At 47.7% G+C, this 25,827-nt stretch overlaps 1 protein-coding gene across 11 annotated transcripts in view; it reads right to left on the minus strand.

The window, feature by feature from the left end:
- The window catches only part of Dnm2 (dynamin 2), an 89,054-nt gene that overhangs the window by 16,167 nt on the left and 47,060 nt on the right, over positions 1–25,827 (minus strand). For 4 of the 11 annotated variants that reach the window (XM_027955342.2, XM_027955346.2, XM_027955340.2 and 1 more), the window contains exons 5-14: positions 24,751–24,849; positions 19,528–19,688; positions 15,738–15,880; positions 14,318–14,453; positions 12,737–12,804; positions 12,020–12,158; positions 9,655–9,741; positions 7,245–7,315; positions 3,880–3,931; positions 2,880–2,891 (exon numbers count right to left, since the gene is read on the minus strand). In XM_027955342.2, coding sequence (XP_027811143.1) covers positions 2,880–2,891; positions 3,880–3,931; positions 7,245–7,315; positions 9,655–9,741; positions 12,020–12,158; positions 12,737–12,804; positions 14,318–14,453; positions 15,738–15,880; positions 19,528–19,688; positions 24,751–24,849 — 968 coding nt within the window. Of the gene's footprint in view, positions 1–2,879; positions 2,892–3,879; positions 3,932–7,244; positions 7,316–9,654; positions 9,742–10,720; positions 10,860–12,019; positions 12,159–12,736; positions 12,805–14,317; positions 14,454–15,737; positions 15,881–19,527; positions 19,689–24,750; positions 24,850–25,827 lie in introns of all 11 variants that reach the window. The other 7 variants (XM_027955341.3, XM_027955338.3, XM_027955349.2 and 4 more) reach the window with 4 other exon arrangements.

Consider the following 25,827-nt stretch of genomic DNA (forward strand, 5'->3'; position numbering starts at 1 on the left):
CTGCACATGGCCATGACAGCTGGAAGGGCTGGTACTGGGTACTCCCAGGGCAGCACTAGGCAGGAGAACCTGAGATGGGGTCTCTAGGGATGAGTTTGGGGCCCAGAAACCTTCCTGGTAGGCAGCTTTCAGAAGGAGCTTCACTGTGCCTACTGAACCTCCCTCCAGGGTACCAAATTTTAACAGGGCCACCAACCCATGGCCCCTGCCCATGATTGCACATTGTCTTCCACAGAAAGCCCAGGCACCCTGTACCATGCTGAAGTCCCTGCCCAGGCTGGGGACAGCATAAAGTTGCCACCTGGCACCCTTTGTTAAGGTCAAGGGTATAGACTTATCACTTGCTGGGATGAGAAAGAGATCTCAGGACCCCTGCAGCCATCAGGAACATATGCCAACAGCCCAAACAAGGTCATGATAGTCTCCCTGACAAGAGGGTGACCATCATCCTAATTTTTCCAAGATGTCCTGATTTCAGCATGGAAGGATGGATGGCTCAGTGTTCTGGAATGTGCTCAATCCCAGACTCACTGGGACAGTTGTTGTGCTGTTAGCAAAGCTGGTCTCCAGAAAGACTGCGGCCAAGGCCAAACTGCACAGGAGGACCCAGAAGGGACCCCGTGGTTCTAACAATATGGCCCAGTCCCGAGTGGCTTTCTATGGCGGCCATGTTCTGCTCCTTCATCTACCCAAGGGCAGACAGAGGGGTTGCCTCACCCAGGTGTAGGCCAGGGGTTGGCACAGATTAAGAGCATAGTAGGCTTAGGTTTAGTCATGGAATGAAAATAGGGATCCAGGCTGTCCTTGCTCCCCAAAAGAAGAAATCCTGCATGGTGTGGTCTCTGCTCTCCTGGGAGAGAGCTTGCTCCAACCATCCCTCTGTGGCCTGGGCTGCCTGCTTCCCACCTGAGGCTAGGGGAGGCCAGAGCCCACAGACTGTGCTTCAGGGGCATGGCCATGGGCGGGGCCCTTCCCAGAGCACACCCTTGAGGAACAGCATACCCAGGCCTTGGAGCAGGAGGCTGGGGAGTGCAGGCTTCGGGTGAGGCCTGGCAAAAGCCCTGAGGCACCTTCCCTTCAGGCCACCTAGAGAGCTGCCTGCATGAGTGCTCAGAAGGGTCAGAGCCTAAATCCCTCTCTAGTGAGCTGTGGGCAGACACACACAGTGATCCAAAGAAAGGGAATGCCAAGGGGCCATCCCCAGGGGACTGGGCTTATAAGGAAGTGGGAGTGGTACGGGGCAGGGAGACAGGAGAGACAGGTAGGGCTCCTGAGGTCCGGGGTGCACAACTGACAGGCAGGTAGGCGCGCAGAGAGGTGGGCAGGGCCAGCCAGGGGCAGCAGGCAAGCAGCAGTGCAGCTGGGGTCAGCGGGCAGGCTAGGCCAGCCTTCTCTCTTGAGTCAGGGTCCCAGGCAGGGGTGGAAACCATGGCTGGGACACCCAGAGGCCACAGCCATACTCAAGGCTTTATGGCCAGGGTTGTAGAATCTGATAGGAAAAGAATAATGACTAAACATCTGGGATGTGGGGAGGAGGAAAGCAGGCATGTGCCTGAACTGTTTGGGGAGGAAAATTTTCAAGTTCAAAGGAACTTGGTGAGGGGAGGGGTGTGTGGCAAGAGGGAACCACAGGCCTAAAGCCAATCTCTTCCCCCAAACATCCTCCCCACGGGTCCAGGCTTTTGCTTTGGCTCTATCTTTATTTTATCTTCTAGGAACCCAGGCACATCAAAGCCCTGAGATAGCATTGTCTCAGTTACTGATCCTGGGGTTACTGGAAGATTTCTGCAGAGGGCTGGCAGTGGGAGAATGTCCTGGAGAAGGGGGCCTCTATTAAGGCTAGAGCAGTGCTCTCTGAGGTTCAGGCTGAGGCTTAGGCCAGCTGCCCGCAGTGAGTGCCTTGAATTGGACTCAACTCTCAGATGCAAGTGGCCTCTGCCCACTCCTGGGCTGGGCTGAGCCACTCAAGGGCTTGAGCAAGGGGAGGAGGCGTTACCTACAGCAGGGATGGCAAATACAATTCACCTTGCCCAGAGCACTGTAGTGAGATTTCTGAGAATGGCAGGAACAGGTACTAGGATTGATTATGGATGTCTGTCCCAGGCAAAGGATAAGGAAAGGGGGCATATGGAACAGAACAGTCTCATTATCTGCTACAGAGGCTGGAGGCTAGTGGCAGCAATCCAGGAAACACACCCTGAATGATTAGGCATGCCTGCCATCGATACAGAAGCAGGATTATATGAAGAAATTTTAAAAGCCCTCATCAGTTAGTCACATCGGTCACAGAATGGGGAGTGGTGGCATATGTATTAGGATACAATGTCAGAATTGATTAGCAATGTCTGCCATTGGCACATGATGGAGGAAAGGTAAATGGGGAAGAGGGCTGAATCAATTAGCCATGCCTGCCATGAGCACAGGAGAGGAAATTTCTGCATATGGAAAAACATGCTCTGGTCAGTGAGGGATGTCTGCACTGGAGGCAGAAAGAGGAGTGACAGCAGCAATAAAAAATTTCAGTAGGGCTCGAGGAGAATCTTCCACAGCCAGGGAAGTGGAGCAGAGGCAGGGATAGTATATAAGCTGATTATTTGCCATCCCTGATCTATAGGACCCTAGGTGAACCCGCCAGGCATCAGCTGGAGAGGTGGGCTTCTGACAAAGGTGGTGGTCAGGTTAGTGTTTGTGTGAGGGCAATTGACACCCAGACAATGCAAAGTCCAATGACAACTGTGACATGGGATTTCCAGGTTAGCTCTATTTTTAGTTTTTTTTTTTTTGGTTATTTTGTGGGGAAGGGAATGTTACAGGGTGGGCGGGATCTCCACCGATACTAGGTTCTCTAATGTTTGCTACCACACTAAGCAGGTACTTACCAAGATCTCCCCCTTTGAGAATGCAAAGTTAGGGTTGTGGGTAAATCAAGGAAGAGCAGGCAGAGGAAAAGAGACGAAAGGGACATGAGGGGACAGAGAAAAAGCAGGAAAAAGCACAATAATGGGAGAAGAGAGGAGCAGGGGAAAAAACAGCAAAAGAAAAAAATTACATGCTATTAATTATATTCATGGTGTTAATATTTAATTCATTATCATCTCTCAAAATGAAAAAGCAACAATGTACATATTACCTATGGCAAGCAGCAAAAAAAAAAAAAAATCATGCAGAGGTTACATTCTTTTTTTTCATCAACTCTATAATCGTGCAAGATAAACAGCAGAGCCCCCGCCCCCATCCCCACCCCCACCTCAGCCTGATGTGGAAAAGGTGGGGACAAGTGGCAGAAACTTTACAAAGACAAGTTTTCTTAAAAAAAAAAAAAAAAAAAAAAAAAAAACCATAAAACAAACAAACCAAAAAACCCATCTAATATTGGTATTTATAAAGCCATTGCAAGACCTCTAGCTGGGACAAGTTATCAAGGCTCAGGGTCTGTCTGGGTATGGGATTCAAACCACCCCAGACTTCTCTGAGATGCCTGTGACAATGTAGCCTCCATGGTTCTCACCAACAGGTCCCCAATACTTGGGGCAGGAGATGGGAAATTCAATTTGCTTATAGACACCTTGGGTGATGGTTGTGTCACCCCATCTCGAGGGCCAGGCTTTAATCTTGGCCTCAGATATCAAATAGGACAGCACCCCCTGCATGTGAAATCTGCCTCTTGTGGCCCTACCAAAGCTTCAGCACTCAGACTGTTTTCGGAAACACTGATATCTAAGTGGACTTCGGAGGCTAACAGAGTGGATGGTCTGGTGCTTAGGGGTGAGCTCCTGGCAGGGCAGTTCATGTGCAAAGTGCCATTACTGGGTTTCGGTCATCTCTTGCACCCTCCCCCACCCCCATGGTGGAGTGGTGACTGCAGCCTGGTGAAGCTACCTGGTTGGGGATGGCTCTCTTCTTATTCAGCTGTGTGCTCCTCTGCTGGGCGCTGAAATCAAAGCAGAGAAAGCACATGTGGATGAGATGCCAGGAGGGATAAGGAGCAAGAGGCCCTGGTTGCCCAGGTGGGGTTCTTTCCCTGGGGGACCAACTGACCAGCTATGGACAGAGGAAGACAGATGCTGTCTGCATGCTGCCCAGGAAAAACAGCTGGGGCCTAGAGAACAAGAAAGCACATGTGGCTGAACTAATGCTTCTAGACCCCGATCTCACTACCCCAAAAGTGCCAGTTTTTTTTCCACAAGATCCTGGAGCTTCTAAGAGGGGACAGGAGAAGCTGGAGTGCCAGGTAGCTGGGAGGCAGGCAGGAGGTAACTCCAGGGGTACTTCTGCACCAGGATGGTTGAGGGTCAGACACTTGAGGTTTCTCCCTATACTCTCTCTTCCCATTTCTAACACCAATACCAGGTTGTAAGTAGCACTAACCACAAAGCAATCCAGCCCTGGGGGTCAGACTGTGGAATAGCTGCTGGCTATGAAAATGGCACTAGTCTCTGATTGCTCCTGACCCAAGTCAGAGGACATTTAAGTTCAATCAGGAACCCTATTTGTCTATAGTTGCCGATCTCCTTTCTCTTCCTCCTGCCTTCTTCTTCTTCTTTTTTTTTCCTTTCTTTTTTTTTTTTTTTTTTTTTTTTGTGTGTGTGGTGCTGGGGATTGAACCCAGGGCCTTGTGCATGTGAGGCAAGCACTCTACCAACTGAGCTATATCCCCAGCCCTCTTTCTTCTTTTTAATGGTACTAGGAATTGAACCCAGACTCAGACACTGGGCCACTGCCCAATCCCTTTTTTATTTTGAGGCAGAATCTCACTAAATTACCCAGGCTGGCCTCCAACTTACAATCCTCTTGCCCCAGCCTCCCAAGCAGCTGGGATTACAGGCGTGTGCCACCATGCCCAGCTTCTTTTATTCTCTATCCATCCTATCTCCTGGCTACTTCATATAGGTACAGAAGGCCACTGTATTTTATGTGTGCACCCACTCAACCCCCTTTCTAATACATTTGCCATTCAAATAATCATACTACCACCTGCAAACAATTTACATCTCCACCATATTTTCTTTTCTTATCTCATTGCTTTAGCTGGAAGTTTGAGAATAATATCAAAAAGCAAACCAGCTTGGCTTCATTCCTTTACCTCTGGGGTTTTGTTTTACAGTTTAAGTTGGCTGATGGATAAGGCAGAATGAGTGTTTGTGTATGTACAGGAAGCTTCTAGTTCTAAATCAGTAAAGGCTGGAGTATTAAGAATGAAGACAAAATGTTAGTGAACAATTTTCCTAGTGTTCTATGTGATTACCATAGGCCATTCACTATGAGTTGTTTGTAACATTTGTAGGACAGAAAGGAGTGTGACCAATGGCATCTGAGGGAGGTGAGAACGAGCACAGACAACACTCACAGCAAGGGTGGGTGGCAGGAGGTCCCAGATGTGCTACCCCCTAAAGGCTTCCACCCTTCCTCAAACAGCCCATGTGGTGGGCCCTCGCCCTTGCTGAACCCAATCAGAGATTTCCAGGTACCAAATTCCAGATTCTTCCCTGCATCCTATAGGGTCCTCTTGGTGAGGGGTGTGGCCACCAGTTCCTGTCACTTCCACCTTGTCTTGGTCGCCCCCTGCTCTATTTTTTGGCCTTCCTTCCCTGGGGCCCTGCCTGTCACCTGCTATCATGACTTTCTCAGGAATGTCTCTCCAGTCCTCACTCTCCTTTCCCATAGCCCTTGCCTAGTCTCCTTTTCTAGTCTTTTCTTTCTGTCACGTCTTGACCAATGACTCCATCTTCCTAGGCTGGGAGCTCCAAAAGGGCAGGGGCTATAGCTGCCTCACTCATTGACCTTATCCAAAGACCCTGAACTGGCCCCATCTCTGAGACAGTGTTCCACTGCTATTCAGTGGACCTCTGGGATATCCCCTTGGGCCTTAGGGCCACCCAGCCAAGGCGTCCCCATTCACACACCAGGGAAAAGGCACACAGCAGGCAATACCCACCCGGTGACCAGCTGCTCAGTATAGTAACAGCTGGGGTAAGTGGGAAGGCCCCGGAATCCAGAGGAAAGAGTGGAGTGGTCAAAGGAAAAACAGGAGAGATTGTGAGAAGGAACTGTGGATGAAGTGTGAGAAGCAGAGACATCAAAGTGAGGAAAACTGCAGCAAACCAAAGAGAGGGACCAGCGTTTTCTGCCTACGCACACCTGGTGGCAGGGAGAACGGGTGGGAGGGCTGTCTCAGGGCTGAAGGCCGTCTGTCTCAGGCTCTGAGAACTGCACCTAAGCACAGCCCACATCTGGGGCTCCCCAGACCACCCCCTGTGGGGACAGCCCAGACAGGGCCCTCAGCTTCCTGGGCTTGGGGAGGAGCATTCATTCATTCATTCAATGCACTCATCTCCCACCCACCCAGCACAGAACATAACCTCCATCCACTTTGTCCAGTTCACTGGTACATTTTCTACCAAAGGCCTACACTGTCCAAGTCTCGGCACCAGGAGGTCCTCCTTAAGGAAGCCTCCAGGACACCAAGGCCAGTCCCTTGGGACTTTTGGGACCCTCACAGTCCCCACCTGGCCCCGATCATCCTGCATGCTAACTGCAAGGGTACAAGCCTGTGCTTGCCAGGGCCTTCCTTGGGGGTGGGAACCTGGCCTGTGCTTACACACTGCTCTATCACCAGATCTGGCACAAGAAGGCACCAGCTGTATCTGCTAAATTGGTACAAGGAAGCTGGTGCCTGGTGGAATGGAACAATCCAAGTGATGTACAAGCTTGTCAAGGGGACCCAGAGGTAATGGAATCAGGGAGGTGACACCCAAGACCATACCATTTTTGTCTAAGACTTGCCTAAATCAAAGCCTGTCCCACATCTGAGTGCCATGAGATTCTGTTTTTAAACTTCCAACATGCCCAGAAGTCACACACACCCCAAAGAGCACATCCCACGGAGACCCTCTGAAGCTCAGAGCCTGTAGGAGGCTCTGGCTGTGAAAGAGCCAGGTTTGAAACAAGCCACACACTGGTCCACAAAGGCTCTGAGAGTTCTTCGAAGAAAGGAGCACTGCAGTTAGCCAGCCCCACCCCTGAATCTGACCAAGGACTATCTTTTTATTTCATAAAACTAGCTACTGGGATGCCCACAGAGAACATGCTGGGTGGGGACACTGGGTCAGGGCCCACAAACTCTCTAATGGCTCTGTGCTTAACCAGGGACCCCCATGACAGAGACCCTCTGGCTCCTCCCTCTTGAGGGAACCTAACTCCTCCCTAGGGCCGCCCCACCAGACACTGTCCCCAAAAGTACATACTTGGCAAATCCAATGAAGTCTTCATGGTTCGTGTTGATGTAGGACTGCTCGATGTCTATCAGAAGAAGAATCTGGGAGAAAGTGGAAATCTGTGGGTATAAAGCCCAGCCAAGATAGAAGAGGCAGCAGCAAGAGCACGTCATGCACCCTGTCAGAAGGCCCAGAACCACACAGCCTCCCAGGCGAGAGCCAGGATGGGTGGGGCTGGGGGCCCATAAGCACACAGAGGGGACAGGGTACTTCCATGGTCAGAACAGCACACACAAGCAAGACTGGGCTAAACTGGGCAAAGTGGGACATGCTGTAATCCCAGTAACTTGGGAGGCTGAGGCAGGAGGATCACAAGCTCAATGCCAGCCTCAGCAATTTAGTGAGACCCTGCCTCAAAATAAAAAAAGAACTGGGGTTGTAGCTTGGTGGTAAAGTCCTCAGGGTTCTAACCCTAGTACCAGGAAAAAGAAAAAAAAAAAGAAAGAAAGAAAAATGACTGCACTAAAAGAGAACAGTGCCAGGCAGCCCAGTGGACCACTAGAGCTGGAGTCTCATTCCGACTCTAAGTAGCCCGTGACCCTGGATCTTTTATTACTAAGCTGTGGAATGTGATTAACGGGAGGCTCTACTGCACAGGGTTCAATGTTTTCTTTTTTCTTTGCAGTGCTCGTGATGCAACCCTGGGCCCTGCACATGCTCAGCATGAGCTCGACCACTCAGCCTTGCCCCAGCCAGGTTTCCAGCATTTACAGTGCATCAAATCTTTAGCACCCAATGCATTATAAATGCTACATTCAAACTACAGAGCTTACACACATACACACGTGTGGTGTGTGTATAAGTGTGCACATATTCTATTGTAATACAAACAGAATGAATGAAAAAGACAGGTAAAAAGGTAATAGCTAATTCTGAGTAAATAGTGTAGACTCTTGTTATATTTTTGAAATTTTCCCTAATGAAATTACTTCCAAATAAAATGTTAAAATCAAAAACGAAAACTGCAAAGATAAACTGGCTAAGTGAGAACATTAAAATAAGACATACACACAAAGGCACCCACACATGTGCACACGTCTGCACACACACATCAGGAAGATGCAGTCTCAGACACCAGACGGCACCTGCAAACGCCCCACACTGTGCAAATTCCTCGCAACAATCCCTGTCCGAGTTTGGCCAGGATGAAGGTGCTTGATGGGAAGCACAGGCTCAGAAAGCTCTTTGGCGCAATTTCCATTAAGACCAGGCCAGGCGGCTGGGGAAGAGGAGCTCTCGTGCCCGCAACCAGGCTCCCACTGATCCCTGGCCAGTCACTTTCCCTCTGTGTGCCTTGGAGTTCTCAAAGATAAATTGGGGCCTTGGAGGTTGTTGGAGAATGCCGAGGGGTGCTCTGTCTAAGGGGACTCCTGAGGGCTGGTTTTGTAAAGCCCAAATGATCACCCCAGAACTCTCGGACCAGAGCTCTCTGGCATTGTCAACTGTGGGGCACCAGGGGCTGTGTACATTTGCAAGGGACAGCAGCATTTCTGCCAACAATGACAAAATGAGTTGGAATCTCCCAGGCTTTTGATAAAACTTCCAGGCTCCAGAAACTACGAGGCAATGAGGCAACAGTGGATGGGCTCACAGAGGAAACGACTGGTCAGTGGGAACTAGGGGAAGCCCTCCAGGACAAATGAGCCACGTTCTTCCCCAGTGAAGACCAGAACAGGGAGACTGTTCTAAATAAAACAAGACACAAGCAAACGCAACACATATGTTCATCTTGGACCTGGATTTAACAGTTGCTATAAGGCCACAAAAAAGGACAATTAAGGAACAGTGACACAACTCACATGTGGAGTCACCTGTGACTCCCGGGGCTCAGCAGGTGATAGATGAGACTGCTACAGAGAAGGGAGGCTATATGGGGTTATGCCCCACTCTCCACCATGGCACCCCAGCCGCCCTCTGGTGAGCACATGGATAGCAGGAGCTGTGCTCTATCCACAGGGACTGCTGCTCAGCACCAACAGCCGCGAGCTCCCAGCATGTGTGACAAGCACCACCAGGAACCCAACGTGCACGGTGCTGGGTCAGGGAAGCCCAGTCACCAGGACAGGTGCTATAGGAGCCCAAACAAAAATCTGCAGGAACAGGGAGGAACTGGGGGTGGAACAGTCTCCCACAGAGGGGCACAAGGGTGGGAACCTGCGGGGAGGTCACAGAACCATAAGATATAATTTGGAATTGTTTTTTTAAATAGTGCTGGGGATCAAACGTGCATGAGGCAAGAAGCCTACCAGCGAGCCACATCCTCAGCCCACCACGCTAAATCTTGATTAGTGCTCTATGCGTTTGTCAGAACTTACAGAACCTATACTCAAAACTGATGACCTAAAATTTATACCTGGAAAATAAGACAAAGCACCAATACCTGGTCCTTGGTTCTCCCCTCTCGCTCCCGGATGTAAGTGGTGACAATTCGCTCTGTCTCTTCTCGCAATCGCGGGTAAGAGCTGAGCTAGGGAACAAGCAAAGGGCTCGTGTTGGTGGGATCCTAGTGGCCTGACCAGGGAGAAACACGAACCACACAAGTAGAAAATGCAAGGGGAGTGACATGGGGGGCCAAGTCCCCACTCTGTTCCCATCTCACAGCTGCTCCAGCTGGGAGACAAGAACAGGACGGTGGGCAGGGGGCGGAGTGGAGAGAGGGAGAGGGTGCGCATGCATGCACCAGGAGCCGCTTTGTAAGCCAGAGATTGGTAGGTGAAAGGTGGCAGAGAGAGCGAATGGCATGGATTTGCCACTCAAGGTTCCAGCAGGCCCCTCCTGCACAGCGCTGGGTGACAAGACCATGGAGGTGCTTGCCAAGTTTGTGTCTAGCACCTCCTCTAGGATAACGAGGGCAGCATCTGGGCCATCCACCTCGGAGGGACCCCCTTGCCAGACACCATTCCTTACTGTTGCACTTCTGGCACCCACTGGGCTAACACCCCAGGGCCCCTCACCTTTGTCTGCAGCAGTGACTGAACCAAACCACACTTGTGTGGGAGTCACACCTTTCGTGGTTTGGGTTAAATCCACAAGTTGGGGAAAATGGATTGGTTGGTCAAATTGCCCCTGAAAACCTCTCAAACGCCCTATAATCTAAAGACGTATGGGTCTACAAGTTGACAATATGTTTCAGAGCTTTGGTGATAGCTGGGAAACCACTCTTGTCCAAGGGTCGCAGGGATAGGCACTGCTTTGTAAAAGCAATGCATTTGACGATGTCAAAGGCCTCCAGTCCCCACTGTACCTGAAACTGCAAAGGTGGGATGTGTTTGTGACCCAACTCCCACAGCTGCCCATGCAAAGTTGAGATATCAACAGGTGACAACTGGTCCACAGAAGGGGATTCCTACCGAGGCAGAATTTTCCAGATGCTTGGGTTGAGACAAACAAATGGAAGGGATAAGATGGGGGACAAATGCGGAGGCGATAAGAACAAAACCTGTTACCTTCTCAGCACACTTTTTAATGACTGTGGCCAGTTCTGAGACCACGAGATCAACACACTTCAAACTTGGCTCTTTGAGTTTTACAATCTGTTTTTTCACAATGGCTTCAAAGGCCATGTCCGGGGTGAAGAGCCCCGTCCTGGGTCATGCGGAAGGTGGGACGAAGTAGAAAGACACCCAGGGATAGTGCAGGCCACACACACAAGACAGGAGACAGAGAGAGAGAAGAAACGAGAATCAGCTGGTTAGTACGTGCATGGAGGTCCTGTGCCCACATTTGCCCCGGAAGCTGCTTCAGATTACAGAGGCTTGGAGGGGAAGGGAGGGGAGGGCTGGTCTGGCATTTAATTATGGAGGTGCTATGGATCACCATGATCTGTGAACAGCTATGATGGGTGGAGGCCTTGAATGGTCACATTCATGACGAAGGGTTCTAGGATGATAATCAGCAACCCAAGCAGGTTTGGTTTCCCCCTTTTCCAATTGAAGGAGCTTAAGAAGCAAATGGGGGCTTTTCCAGACTAAGAACAAAGATATCAAGCAGAAATTCCCTGCCAACCCAGAGCATTGAGGACATCATGGTCGCACAAGCACAGACTGCCCGCTGGGAAGCATTTGAGTGGCTTGGCCAAAGCGTGCTGCCCTGGGAAACAGGCCCTTCTGGGAAGCCCGACACGTCCTGCTGAGTGGAGGCAGCCACCTGTGAAAACTGGCACCCAGGTACTTGTGATCAGGTGGGCTGAGGACAGGCTGGGTAGGAGGTGGGGTACGTGGCATGGGGTGCAGGGGAGCTGGCAGGGGGCACTTGGGAGATCAGGAAGCTTTATCAAGCTGGGCACTAAGCATTTGTTATGTTGTTGGCATCTGGGCCTTTCCCAGCACCATGGGGAAACAGAAGGAGTTGGCTCCAGAGAAGCCAGAGGATACTGGGCATTTGTCAAGAAGGGGTGACAGTCAAGTAGATTCAGGGACTTGGCCTCCAGCAGCTGACGTGGGGTCCCTCTCTGCTTCCCAGAAGGCAGCAAAGCAACAGCCCAGTGAAGCCCCAATTCCACCAGATACATGCTAGGCTTGGTATCAGGGCCCCAGGGAGGCCTGTCCTCATGTCTGGCCAGTTCTGGAGGCCTGACACCCCCCAGTGGGCCCTGGCTGACATGGTCCCATCCCTTCCTCTGGATAGAGGTCAAGTTCTTGGAAATTTAGGTAACTTAGGGGATGACCAACACTGGGGGCCTGATACCAAACTCCCATACCCCGGTTTCCACAAGGCCAGGAGTCACCCTGCCAGGGATCCAATACCTTACTGGTACACTGCCTAACTGTATTGATTAGCTCCTGGATAACCAGGTCGACACATTTCAGACAGGGCTCTTTCAGCTTGACGACCTGCTTTTTCACAATGGCCTCGAACGCCAAGTCCGGGGTGAAGAGCCCAGTCCTAAAACCATCCGTACCCGGGGGGCAGGGGAGATAAGTCAGAGAGAAACAAAGCATGATCAGAAATTTCCTAAGTACTGGCTGGGTCCCCAAGGAAGAAGAAGGTTACATCAAATCTGGGGATCAGATGCCTGAGTCCACAGTGGGGAAACCCAAGGTGACCCGAGGACCCAATGGCAATAAAGCCTGGATAATTGGAAAGACTACCTTTGTTAGAATAAGAAGGGGGCCCAAGACTCTCATGAGGGACCTTCGATGAGGATAAATTTGAGATTTCTATGAACGTGACTCAAGTCTGCCCTACCCTGCCCCAGACAATCTGCGGTAAGCTCTCTTAGTTTACCAGTGACTAAGGCTCTACCAATCAGCTGTGTCTAACCCTGGGGCCATGCTATGCACGGTGGCCTGCAAAAGATTCAGGAAGGACTGAAACATGCCCCCCCTCAGTGCCTTTAGCGACCCAAAAGGACAGGCTTACAGCTCTTGAAAATCACCCAAGAGCCTCACAATTGGGGTGCCCAGAGGTTTGGGGAGCCCAACTGGCTAGAGGGTGTCACTGTAGAGGGGAAGGAAACTTGCCTGACTCCATGAATGTTCTTAATGGCATAGCTGATCTCTCGTCTTAAGTCTTTCTCATCAAACTCCATCTGAGAAGAGATAAGCCAAACAAATGAAGGGAGGTCCCTGGGGTACCCCAGCACAGGTGTGTACTTGGGGAAGGTGATTTCCTAGCACAGTTGTAGTCAGAGGGCAAATTATTTACTCCAAGAATAAAAATTTAAAAATTATAACCCAGTTTCAGCAAAGATGTTCTAAAACTAACACTCTCACATGGTCTGTATAAAGTAATAATCTCTCTAAAACATTCCTATACTTCATTTACTAGTTCCAATACTCTAGAAATTCATCTTAAGGAATTAAGAAAGATTTAGCAACATGCACAGAACTTTTCCGAAAAGTGTAAATAGAACCTAAATGATCAAAAATGGGAGACAGATTAAGTACATGATGGGACAGTCATAAAACAGGATACTATTTTGCCACTAACAATTTGTTATATGTTGATAACTAGTTTGGGAAGATGGTTACTGCATGAAAAATGCATGTCACAAAGAGGCATAATTTGTTTTTTGATTACAAAATAGATATGTATACACAATTATGGATAAGGACACATGCTGTGTTTGTGGCAGGCTTACCCATCTGCACAGAAATAATTCAGAAAATATGCCTAGCTAAATGTTAATACGCCTTGTCTGTGGCTATCAGGATTATGGGTGTTTCTCTCCTTTTACTGAAAAGCATTTTATTTTTTTTTTTAAATGTTATATGCTCATTATAAAAAACATAAAGTGTCCAATAAATCACCAAAAAAAGGAAGGGAAGGAGGAAAGAAGGATCCCAAATCCCAGGCTCCAGAGCTGACATTTTCAAGAACATCTTGGCAGATCTGTCCATACAGATGTAGTCCTAGACATTTACATACAATTTCACACAGAAGGCTGTTATTATGCCATGTACATATACAGCGTATCTGCAGGCTCCATAACTGGTTCTACCTTTAACAACATGTTGAGGACATTTTTCCTTGCAAGTTTACCTCCATTTTCTGTCGTCTCTTGGTATCCACAGTGGATGACTCTAGGATCCTCCCCCAATATACCACATCTAGGGATGCTCAAGTCCTTTGTATATACTATGCCATGGGTGTAGATTTGCATAGAACTTATGCATATCTTTCCACATTTCTAGATGATTTACAATACCTAACACAAAGTAAATGATATGTAAATAGCTACACTGTTTTGCACAGGGAATAATGACAAGAAAAAAGTCTGTAGTGTTCAGTACAGATGTTTTTTTCTTTTCTAGTATTTTCGATCTGCAGTTGGTTAAACCTGTGAATGTGAAACACATGAACTTGGAGGGCTGACAGAATTAGCAAAGAACATATATTGTTTTTTATCAATGCAAACAAATGGGACTTAAATATAATTTTGCCCCGAACTCCTAAGCTGCCCACTGGGGGCAGAAAGCCCATGGGGATGCCTCCTCTGGGCCATGCTCTACCCACAGACATTATGGCCAGAAAGGAGGCCAGAGTCAATGCCAAGAGGGAGGGTGCCTGGCTAGAGATGGGGCCCATCTCTGGGGTGCTACCTTCACCAGCTCAAAGGGAAAGCGCTCATGGAAGATGCGATTGATTCGGGCGCCCCCTGAGAGCTCCAGCGTGTCCACTTGGTCTCCTGAGCCCTCGATTCTTTTCTCAAAGTCCACCCCAAATTGCTGGACCATCCTATGAAGAAAAAGAAAACACAAATATCAAAGCAGAGGTGTCTGCATGGCTCTGGAATTATGTTCCCAGTTGAACCATGATGTATTTGCTTGCTTCATTTTTAGCAGCAAAATATAGGCTTATACTAAAACAAATCAACAAAATACAAGAGCTGCTGAGGGCAAACGTTTGCAAAGCCTCTTGCGATTATCCACCCACTGAATCTGAGGGGGTCAATTATTTTTCTTAGTTTGTAGATGAAGATCTGACATCACAGCTACTCAACCTCTACCCCGAGGCTCAACTTGACTTGGCAGATGGTGGTGTAAAAAGGTAGCCCCGCTGGGGCTGGGGCTGTAGCTCAGTGCTAGAGCGCTTGCCTAGCACGTGTGAGGCACTGGGTTTGATTCTCAGCACCACATATAAATAAGTAAGTAAATAAAATAAAGGTCCATCAACAACTAAAACTAAAAGAAAAAAAAAATTAATAATAATACAAAAAAGGTAGCCCCTTCAGCAACTCAGGTGGCTACACAAGTTCCCTTTTCAGCCTGTTCAGGTGGGGTCTGTACCACTGATGAGTGCTGAGGCCTTAGACAGGCAAAGTTGTCCCCTGCACCTCAGTTTCTTCATGTGCAAAGTGGTAGATAGGAACAACATCTACCTCACACCGTCACTGTTGAGAACTGAAGGCATTTGTGCATTTCATCAACTTCAAAAAGTCGCTGACCCTAAAATACATAGTTATTCTGTGCACTCACAAAAAAGAAAAATGCTTCCAACTAATAGTAATTCACCTCAGACTCCCAGTGCCAGAAGTTAACTGGCCATCCTCCTGCCTCAGCCTCTCCAGTAGTTGGGATTACAGGTGTACACTGCCATGCTCAGCTTTTTAAAAAAATTTTATATATATATATATATTTTTTTTTAGTTGAACACAATATCTTCATAATATTTATTTATTTTTATGTGGTGCTGAGGATCGAACCCAGGGCCTCGCATGTGCTAGGCGGGCGCTCTACCACTGAGCCACCACCCCAGCCCTGTGCTCAGCTTTTTACCATATGTTTTGCTACTTACTAATTTTCTGTCCCATTCCTTCCCTATTCCCGCTTCCTGCACACCCTGGGGAGAGGGATGGGCACCTGCCCTATTCACTGCCACAACATGGTGCTTAGGATAAGGTCTGGCACACAGGTGGTTCTCAACAAATACTTGTTGAATGAATGAACAGACAACAAGGTCAAATGGGCACCCAGCCCAGGGATGCTGTGGGAAGGTGGGAGGGAAAGGAGAGGCACATACTGTAGCAGGGCTTTGGTTTTCCGTGTGGGGTCATCGGGACGGAAATTCTTATACTCTTCTACCTCCTTCTCTAGGGACAGCAGCTGACTTTGCAGCTTGCTGCGTAGGGCTGGCAGTGACTCCCGGATGTGGTTGGTCAGTTGCTGCAAGAGAAGGGCAGATATCAGGGAGGTCATTGTGGGCAGGAAACCAGGAAGGTGCAGGCCCTGTTTTCCCCATGGAGGGCCAATGCCACCTGAGACCAGCACACTCCTCAGCCTCAAGTAAAAGCAATAGAAAAAGTACCCAGCAACGGACACGCTTACGCCCAGGCTAAAAGAGGGGCCACGACTGAGTGATCACCCTTGCCATAGGGCACTGGGTGGTCAATGAGGCAGTCACACCAAGGAAGACACACAGATGCTGACAAGGAGGCAAAGAGGGCAGGAGGCCTGCTGACCCGGGACATCCGCCTCGGTACCACTCAGTGAGACGTCTGCGCGGCCCTGCAGAGCCCACTGACCAGAGGAGTGACAGTGACAAACCTGCAAACTTAGGTGGAATAGATATCCTGAGAAGAACACAACGCACATACGACGGGCTCCCTGCTGTGAAAGAAAGGCAGCACCTGCATTTGCCTCAACACGAGAGTTTCTGAAGAAACTAACACGGAAGACGGTGGATTGGAGCATAGAGAGGGCTGGCCGGAGAATGGCCTTCTCAGTGCTCTCTTTTGCTCTACTGTTCTGCTTTAGTTAATTTATTTTTTGTGGTGCTTAGAATGGGGCCCAGGACCTCCCGCACGCCAGTGCCCTACGCTGAACTACACCTCCAGCCCCTTATTCTGCTTTTGAACTGTACGAATCTGATATCTGTTAATCTCTGAAAGGGAGGTTCATGGCAGAAAACAGACAGGGAATGACCCACAAGATGTGCTGTTTGACAGAAAACTAGATATGGAATGGGGGTAAGCTACTGCCGTCTAGGGCAGGGGGAAAAAGGGCTAGGGACGTAGCTCAGTGGCAGGGCACTTGCTCAGCACACACAGGCCCTGGGTTCCATCCCCCACCTAATGGGAAAAAAAATGGTAAGGAAGAGGGGGTAAAGGAGGAGGAAAAGGAAGAAGGGAAGGAAGGTGGGGTGCAGTGGCACACACCTGCAATCCAGCTACTCAGTAGGCCAAGGCTGAGGGATCATAAGTCTCGAGGCCAGCCTGAGCAATTAAGCAAAATCCTATCTCAAACAAAGGGGGTAGGGGTGCTGGGGATGTAACTCAGTAGGACAGCACCCCTGGATTCAACCCCCAGTAACCCCCCGCCAAAAAAAAAAGAGAAGGGAAAATAGGGAGAAAAGTAAAAAGGAGAAAAGAAGGAAAGGAAGGGAGGGAGGGGAAGAGGGAGGAAAGGACGAGGAGGAAGCAGTGGAGTTGGGGAGGGGAAGGAGGGATATACAGTGTAGACATGTCCCTCTCTTCAGGCCCTAGAAGAAAACACACAGGAAGCGATGACAAAGGTCACCTCTGGAAAAGGCACAAGCATCCATTACAGGAAAGGAAGAAATGGGACAGTCACTATGGGGATGGATGACCTTTTTTCCCCCTAATACAAAATAAAGGGAAAAAAATGAATGAAAAAAACAAAAACCATAAAATCAGCCACTACCCAAAAAGTGAACACCAGAATTCTGCTGCCACCTGTCCTCTAATAGAAGAGAATTTTCTAAGTATCTATCAAGCTAAAAAAGAGGCATAAAGAAGCCTCTCGTAATGTTTTGAACAACCAATAAAAAAAAAAAAAGAAGCCTCTCATCTGTGGTGTGGCTCTAATAGGCCACCCCGGAGTTCTCTGTAAGCAGGGGTCCCTGCCTCCATGACCCAGCCCACAGGCCCCTCTCTAGGGGAGCTGAGAGACTCAAATGGTGGGGATTGATGCTTAGGGCTCTGCAGACCTTTACTCCCGTCTGTGATCCTACAGTATTTAACTTGGGGAAACACTGTCCCAGAAAGTCACCCAATGTGAAAGGGGCCAACCCTTCCTGACTCCTAAGGGGCCTCTGGGCCACTCACCCTGGGAGGCCTTGGCCAGCTGCAGTGGAGGTTTCCTTCCTTTTTTCTGCATCCTCCCCACTGCTGAGGCCTGCCTACTTCCGGTCCTGGAGGGCCCCTCCCAAGGGAGTAACTTGCCTCTTCCCTTCCCTGAGCTGCCTGCTCTGTGTTACCTCTGGCCCCCACCCCAGCCCAAGTTAACACTTGATCATCCATTTACCTGGTGGCTTGCTCCCTGGCCCACCACTAAAAATTAGCCTTCCCTTATCTCCAGTACCACACATACATACACACAGAAGGCACAAGAAGAAAGCCCTCCGGATGGACAGGATCTGTTCTCACAGTGCCACTGGCTCCCCAGTTTGTACATGAAGGTATGACCTTCAGATTGCCATTCTGAGGCCATCATCCTGAAAGCTGCCAGAAAGCAGGAAGCACTTTGAGAAGTCCCCATTCTCCCTTTCTTATCATAAACAATGCCTGCAGTTAGGGATCCCTACTCCATCTGCTCTCCTTTGTCCCATACTATCTCCAGGAGATCTGTCCCTGTAGTAAAGAGCCCTTCTTTACTCTTTGCTGTAGCTGTTTAGTTCCCAAAAGCTGGCCCCTGATCTGCTCAACCACAGGGACAGCTGAGAGGGCAACACTGTCTGGGAAAACCAGGAAATCAGTGAAGGCCAGGCCAGATACAGCCTATCACCTGTTTCTACACAATGCCACATCAGGGAGTCTACCCCCCAGGGAAACATGCACATCTATACATCTATAAAATGATACAAACTATAGCTGTTTATTTACCAGGAAGATTAGAAACCATCTCAAGTGCTTGAGGAAAAAAAAAATAAGCCTGTTGAGCAGATCAGGGCCCAGTTCTGGGAGTAAGGAAGGGCCCTTAACTACAGGGATGGCGCTCCCCAAGGTAAGTGTAGAGCAGAGAAAAGCAAGTGCAGCAGGAATCCCTGACTATCATGGTTCATGGTAAGGGAGAAGGGGGACTTCTCACAGTTCTTTCTGTTTTCATGGACAAAAAAAAAATTCAGGCAGGGTAATGATGTGGAGCCCATGGAAGGAAAGTTTTCACTGTATACATTTCAATACTATTTTTGTTTATGAACCCTAGGAATACACTACCTCAAAAAGAGGGATGGGAATACAATCCAGTACCAGGGTGGCTGCTGCCATGTATCAGTATACTGCACGCAGCATCTGTGCTGTGCACTGAACACACAGGGCCCTGCTGATTCCAGATGCCAGCCCTAGGAAGCAGGCACAGGGACCATTCTCAATCGGTGGACCCAAGAGGAGAGAACCTTGGAAAAGCTGGGCCAGGACCACACATCTGAGGCTGGGCTGGGTTTTGGAACCTCGAGGTTCAGACTTCAGAGTCTTCCTACTTAGCTGCAGTCAGGTACTGAAGGGCACCTGGCTTTGCTTTAGTCCAGGCAACCTTAATCCAGGTCGCCAACTCCAGAATTGCATGCAAACTTCTGAGCCTTTGACCAAATTACAATGGCAATTAAAAGAACAAAAATAACGGCAATATTAAAAAGTCAAATACCAACTGATTGAACCAACCCAATCCTATCAGGTTCCATTTTAAAAGCACTCATTGTGGAGTAATAATGTGGATTGAACCCATTTTACTAAAAAAACCCTGCTGGTTTAGACTGAAGATGGTACAAGTGTGAACAGTGGCTGTTGTGCAGTGTGCAGACTGTCCCAGTATACACAGTATACTGTCCCAGAGACGCCAAGTCCTCATGGTACCTGATTCAGGGTCTTCTGCAGGTGTGGGGTGCCCATGCGATCAGCCATGTGCCGGTAGGCTGGGTGGGAGAGGAAGAACTTCCTCTCCGCTGCCAGTGCTGCACGGATGTCCTTCTTGCCCTCAATGTCCTTCTGGCTGCGGTTCACCACACCAATGTAGCCTGTGGGAAGACACAGTAAGGATAAGGCCTTGGTCAGGAGCACTAAGGTGCCCGGGTATCTACTATGGACATAGAATGGGCAGGGCCAGGTTTGGGTGTAGAGATGGCCGTGCGGAGACTGGGACACATGGGTCAACACACGATACTCAGAAACAACTGACAGTGCAACGCAGCAGAAAGCGGTATGGAAAAGCAACATAAATATTTGGAGGAACGACAACTCATATCCAGTCTGTGGGACAGATGCCAGAAAAAAGCTAAAGACAGTTAAAAAAAAAAAAAAAAAACATATCCAAAACAAGGCAATCAGAAGGCAGCTAAATCTTGCTAGACATTAAAAGCTACTATAGGGCTGAGATGATATGGCACAGTGGCAGAACACTTACTAGCATGCAAGAAGCCCTGGGTTCCATTCCCACCACCCCAAAAAACAAAGCAAAGAAACACAGAGACAAAAACAAACAGACACCACCACCACAACTACAAAGCTACTATATTTTCAATATCTGGCATACTGGGACCTTATGCATAGAGAGATGAAAGGCACCAAATAGAAAATCCAAAAACACCATTAGAAGCAGATGGGAACTGAAGATTTCAAAATTGGTGGCATAAAAGCTTTGCCAAAATTATTTGGCAAAGAAAAAAATCTGGGTTCTGCTGGCAAAGAATCAACATTGGGTGCCTACCAAAATGAACTCTCAAGGGATCACAGATCCCCACAGAAAACTAGAAAAAAAACTTGAAGAAAACATGAGTGATTAAAAAAAAAAAAAGATTGCATTTGTTTTCTGGAATGAAACACAAGAAAATAGTTAAAAGTAATCAAGTGAGAGAGCTGGAGGTGTGGCTTAGTGGAATCAGGAGATTATCTCCTCAATTTGCTGCTTTCAGTATCATTTTCAACTTTTCCAATGGTAAAAAGCACTTTTAGAATAAAAATGCTAGTCTGGAAAAAGATATACAATATTTAAAAATAAAGAAACCTGGAGAGATGAGGGACATTCAAAAAGGCAGAACATGGGCTAGTGCAGGGGCACACACCTGTAATCCCAGCAACTTGGGAGGCTGAGGCAGGATGGCAAGTTCAAGGCCAGCCTAGGTAACTTAGCCAGACCCTGTATCAAAGTAAAAAATAAAAAGGGCTGGAGATGTAGCTCAGTGGTAGAGTGCCCTGGGTTCAATCCCTAGTACTATGAACAAACAAACAAAAAGTCAGAACATGGGAGAACACATTGAGCCCAGAATGTTGGGGTCCAGGTGAGGAACCCTATCTTTTTAAATGAACAAACACACAGATTAAAAAAATAATAATAAGGAAAAAAGGAATATATTAAAAAGAAAAAAAAAAAAGAGTGGGGATAAAGCTCAGTGGTAGAGTACTTGCAAGGCCCTGGGTTCAATCACCAGCAGAGCCCCTACCCCCAACAGAAAAGAGGGAGAGGGAGAGGGGGGGGGGAGGGAGGGAGGGAGGGAGGAGAAAGAGAGAGGAAAAAAAAAAAAAAAGAAACCCAGAACAGCCAGGACTCCCTGAATCCAGGCAGGAGGCACTCAGCACTAAGGGTATATAGATGGGTATCATGAAAAATAAAGAACTTTACCTAGCTATTTGGGAGGCTGAGGCAGGAAGATCACAAGTTTGAGGCCAGCCTCAGCATCTTAGCAAGACCTGTCTCAAAAATAAAATAAAAAAACAAAAAGGGCTGGGGATGTAGCTCAGCAGAAGTGAGCGCCCCTGGGTTCAATTCTCAGTACCACAAAAACAAAAACAAAAAGAACATCACCTAGTAGCAGACACAGATACAGTTGTTGCTATTAATTGTTATCAACATAATTAAAACTGGAAAGGTAATGGCAAAAGGTCCAAAGTGACAAATGTCTTGTACTCATACTCCATGTGGTATATGAGAAAACCAGTGGTGGGGGTTGTACATGTTTCTCTTGGGGAGAGGAGTAGTGCCTGCCATTTACGTTGCTAAGACTTGTGTAGACAGGATGGCTCCTGTCCTCTTCATAAGCTGTCATTATGTCCATTTTATAGATGGAGAAACTGAGGCATGCCAACATGAAGTCATAGTAGATGAACCAAACTCTGAACCTAGAACCCTGTCAAGCCATACTCCATACTGCACATGTAAGAGAATACAGAGGGAAATATCAGGGTGGGGCAGACAGAGGTCATCTGGCTTGGACTTCAGTTCCTTTAAAGGTACTAGAGTTGCAAATGTCTTGTAAACCAGGAATAAGGATCCAGTGGGAAGGACTTTTATTTTGTGGTGCTAGGGGATGAAACTCAGGGCCTCCTGCACAACACCCTCAGATCTCAGGGGGAGGAGTTCTGAAGCCACATGGAGAGGGAAGAAACTGAGAAAGAGAGAGCCTGAGATCACGAGACAATATGGGAGCAGGCCCGTGACAGCTGTCCTCCATGACAACAGAGGAAGGAGTCATGTGGTCATTAGTGAGGAATGAGGTACACAAGGCCCCTGCCATTGGATTCTTAGCTCAGCTAATGCCCATAGATGCTGAGCACACCCCTGATCCCAGAGGCTAAGGGGGAGGCTCAAGACCATTCAAGGGAGCTCAAGGCAGAGTGGCTGGTCAAGGGTGTGGGCTGGCTTCCTCTTCAGCCCTAGCACTTCCTCCCTCAACGCTGGCTGGTAGCTGACTCACTTCTCAGACCCTGATCCTCACAGCCAAGTGGGTTTTTAGATTTGGCCTCTGACCATGCTCCCTTCTGATTTGGGGCCATGTCACTACTCAGTGTCTCAGCAGTGCTAGGAGAAGGTGACAATTGAAGTGTGAATATTTTCCCAGGTCCATCCTAGTCATCCAAGCAGGAACCCCAGGAGCAAAAGAAAAGGTCTAAGTGATGCCAACAGGGATGAAGACCAGAATATGCCCACAGCTGAGAGCAGATCCTAGAGAGAAGGATGTTCTTATAGCCAGGGCTGGGGTTGTGGCTCAGTGGCAGAGGGCTTGCCTAGCATGTGTGAGGCACTGGGTTAGATTCTCAGCACCACGAGCCAATAAATAAAATAAAGGTCCATTGACAACTAAAAAAATATTAAAAAAAAAAAAATCAAATAGCCAGACATTGTGCCATGGTGAAAATCAGGAAGTGGCCTCAGTGTCCTCAGTGTAGGGATAATGTGATGGCCTTCGGGCCCTATGTAAGGAATTCCCCAAGACATCCTGAAGTCACATTGAAGACTATTGACCTGTTATGGTGAAATGTTTGAAATGTAAAAGAGGGTCACAGTAGCATGGTGCTGAAGGGTTAGGGCCTCAAAAACTATGTTTGCTACTCCCTAGTTCTAGGAGCTGGGTGAAGGGATTTAGTCCTCCAGTGCTTCAGTTTCTTCTATAAAATGGAGATGAGAACAGAATAAACCACCTGATTGAGTTGCTATCAGGATTCAATGATTTCTCGCATACTGAGTTTAGAATAGTGGCTGGTACATATACATACTCAATAAATGTTTGCTATTCTCACGTTTTTTGGCTTATTGTTTTTATAAATGTTATATTTTGGCAATATTCTCACAAAATGGCTGACAGATGTTAGTATAAACATATGTTGTGTGAAGATACTCATCTTTTTATTCTCATCTTTTGAAAATAAAAATATTTATAATACCAAGAGTAAACCTTAATGTAAACTATGGATTTGGGGTGATGATGTGTCAATGGAAGTTCACAAATTATAATGAAAGCACCTCTTTGCCACAGGATGTTGATAGCAGGGGCACATAGAAACTTTGGAAAAAATCTTTGTACTTTCCCCTTAGTTTGGCTGTGAGTCTAATACTGCTACTTTAAAAAATCTTGAGGCTGGGATTGTAGCTCAGTGGTAGAGTTCTTACCTAGCATGTGTGAGGCACTGGGTCTGATCCTCAGCACCACATAAAAATAAATATATAAACAAACAAAGAAAATAAAGGTATTATGTCTATCTACAACCAAAAATATTTTTAAAATCTTAAAACTGAAAAAAGTATGTATTAAAATGCTGAGGCTGGGCTGGGGTTGTGGCTCAGTGGTAGAGGGCTTGCTCTGGGTTCAATTCTCAGCACCACATAAAAAAAAATAAAATAAAGTCCATTGACAACTAAACAAACAAACAACAACAACAACAACAAAATGCTGAGGCTACTCCTGTGAGAGAATACCCAACCCTGAACTTGAACCTGAAGATAATCAGGCTTCCATCTGGATCTAATTACCAGCTGATAGGGAATGACAACTGGTCAAATTCCAAATGTGGGATGTGATCTAGTTTCTTCTTCAAATAAACAGTATAGAAAAAGAAAAGGGATGAGAAGAAGTATTATTTGAAAAGAAATGCACATATTTATGTATAAAATGATATAATGTCTAGGACTTGCTTTAAAAATCCCCCAGGAAGAAGATAACAATAGTTGACAACGACATTCAGGAGATTTAAAATTAACTGTGTGTGACACCCCCTGAAGCCGGGCAACAGGTCCACAGGACTACTAAAACTCCCCTACTTTTTGGTACGTAGTATGTTCATAATAGAAAGTAATTCTAAAAATTAATAAGATGGGGGGGATGAAGCTCAGTGGTAGAATGCTCCTAGCATATGCTGGGCCCTGCTTCTATTTCTGGCAAGGCAAGCAAACAAACAAACAAACAAACAATAAAATAAAATAAATTAGTAATAGCCCAAAGAGCTGGGGGTGTAGCTCAGTAGTACAGTATGTGCTTCAGCATGCACAATGCCCTGGACTCCCAACACCAAAAAAAAAAAAAGTTTCAAACTTTAGAGAATTGTTTGGAAAGATAGCCACAAAGTATTAACTACTGACTGGGGAAGTAGGGCTGTGGGTGAAATTAGTTTCCTCTTTCTGTATACATGTTTACTAATGTTCCAAAAAGGAGCAGGTGTTCACTGTGTAACTGAAAAATCAAAGTATAAAAATCAGAAGAAAAAGACACAAACACAACCCAGCCCATTCTCCCTGCCCCACGAGCACCCAACGGCTTCCCCAGTCCACACTCCCCACTCTGAGGTCCCAGCCCCTGTCTCCAGCCACACCTCTTCTCAGTGGCAGCAGCTTGTTCTCCAGGACATCCCTGGCATCTGTGCCTTCATCCATCAGGTCGAGTTTGGTGATAACACCAATGGTCCGCAGGCCTGAAAAAGCACAGAGGTCAGAAGGCACCATGAGGAAGGAACACAGGCTGGTGGCCCCGGGCCACCTGGGGTCCAATTCACCCTGCCACTGTCAGGTTATATGGTAACAAACCATGTTAACTGTCTGGACCCCAGTATCTCAAGTATCAAATGAAGACAGTTACAAGTTCTGATCTCAGAGGGTAATCCACAGGATAAACCTGGCACATTCAAACAGTCAATATATAATACCACCACCATCATCATCGTCACTCATATTAGCAACAGAACCTGCTGCTTCAGGGTCTACAGGGAACCTCATGGCAACTTGAGCTATCCCCAGTCAATTTCTATGCAGTTTCAATGCTGTGCTCTGAGTTGTATATAAGTCCCAACATCACACTTGTACCTGAAGCAACTGTTTCCAGGGTTTCCTCTCAACTGAATGGCAAAGTGCCACTCTGGGGCCCACCCCATCAAATACCTCCTCTCCCCTACTCAGCCAAATTCAAGGAACTCCTCATAGCATAGCTTCACACCTGCACATCAAATGCCCATGCAGGGCTTGAGCTCAGGGCTGTGCTAGCTGTGTGTGCACACTTACGTGTGTCACATGTGTGAGACACACACAGGGGACAGATAGAAGCCCAGGGAAATCACTGGTAAGTGCCAACTTGGGCATTGACGGAGTGAAAGCCATGTTTCCTTCCCTCCCTCATTCCCTCCCTTCCTTCCTTCCTTCCTTTCTTTCAAAACAGGGCCTCACTCTGTTGCCCAGGCTGGTCTCAAACTCACAATCCTCCTGCCTCTGCCTCCCGAGTGGCTGGGATTGCAGGCGCACACCACTGCACCTGGCCAATAGTCTAATTTAAAAACGCACGTTTATGGGTAAAACCGACTCTGGAAAGATATTTACCAAATGTAGCCAGCCGTATCTCTGCAGGGGGAGGGGAGCTGTCACTTTCTGAGTTCTCTATTTTTCCATGGTGACTTTTATTT

Source organism: Marmota flaviventris, chromosome 1, assembly GCF_047511675.1.
Source record: "Marmota flaviventris isolate mMarFla1 chromosome 1, mMarFla1.hap1, whole genome shotgun sequence".
Lineage (NCBI taxonomy): Eukaryota > Metazoa > Chordata > Mammalia > Rodentia > Sciuridae > Marmota > Marmota flaviventris.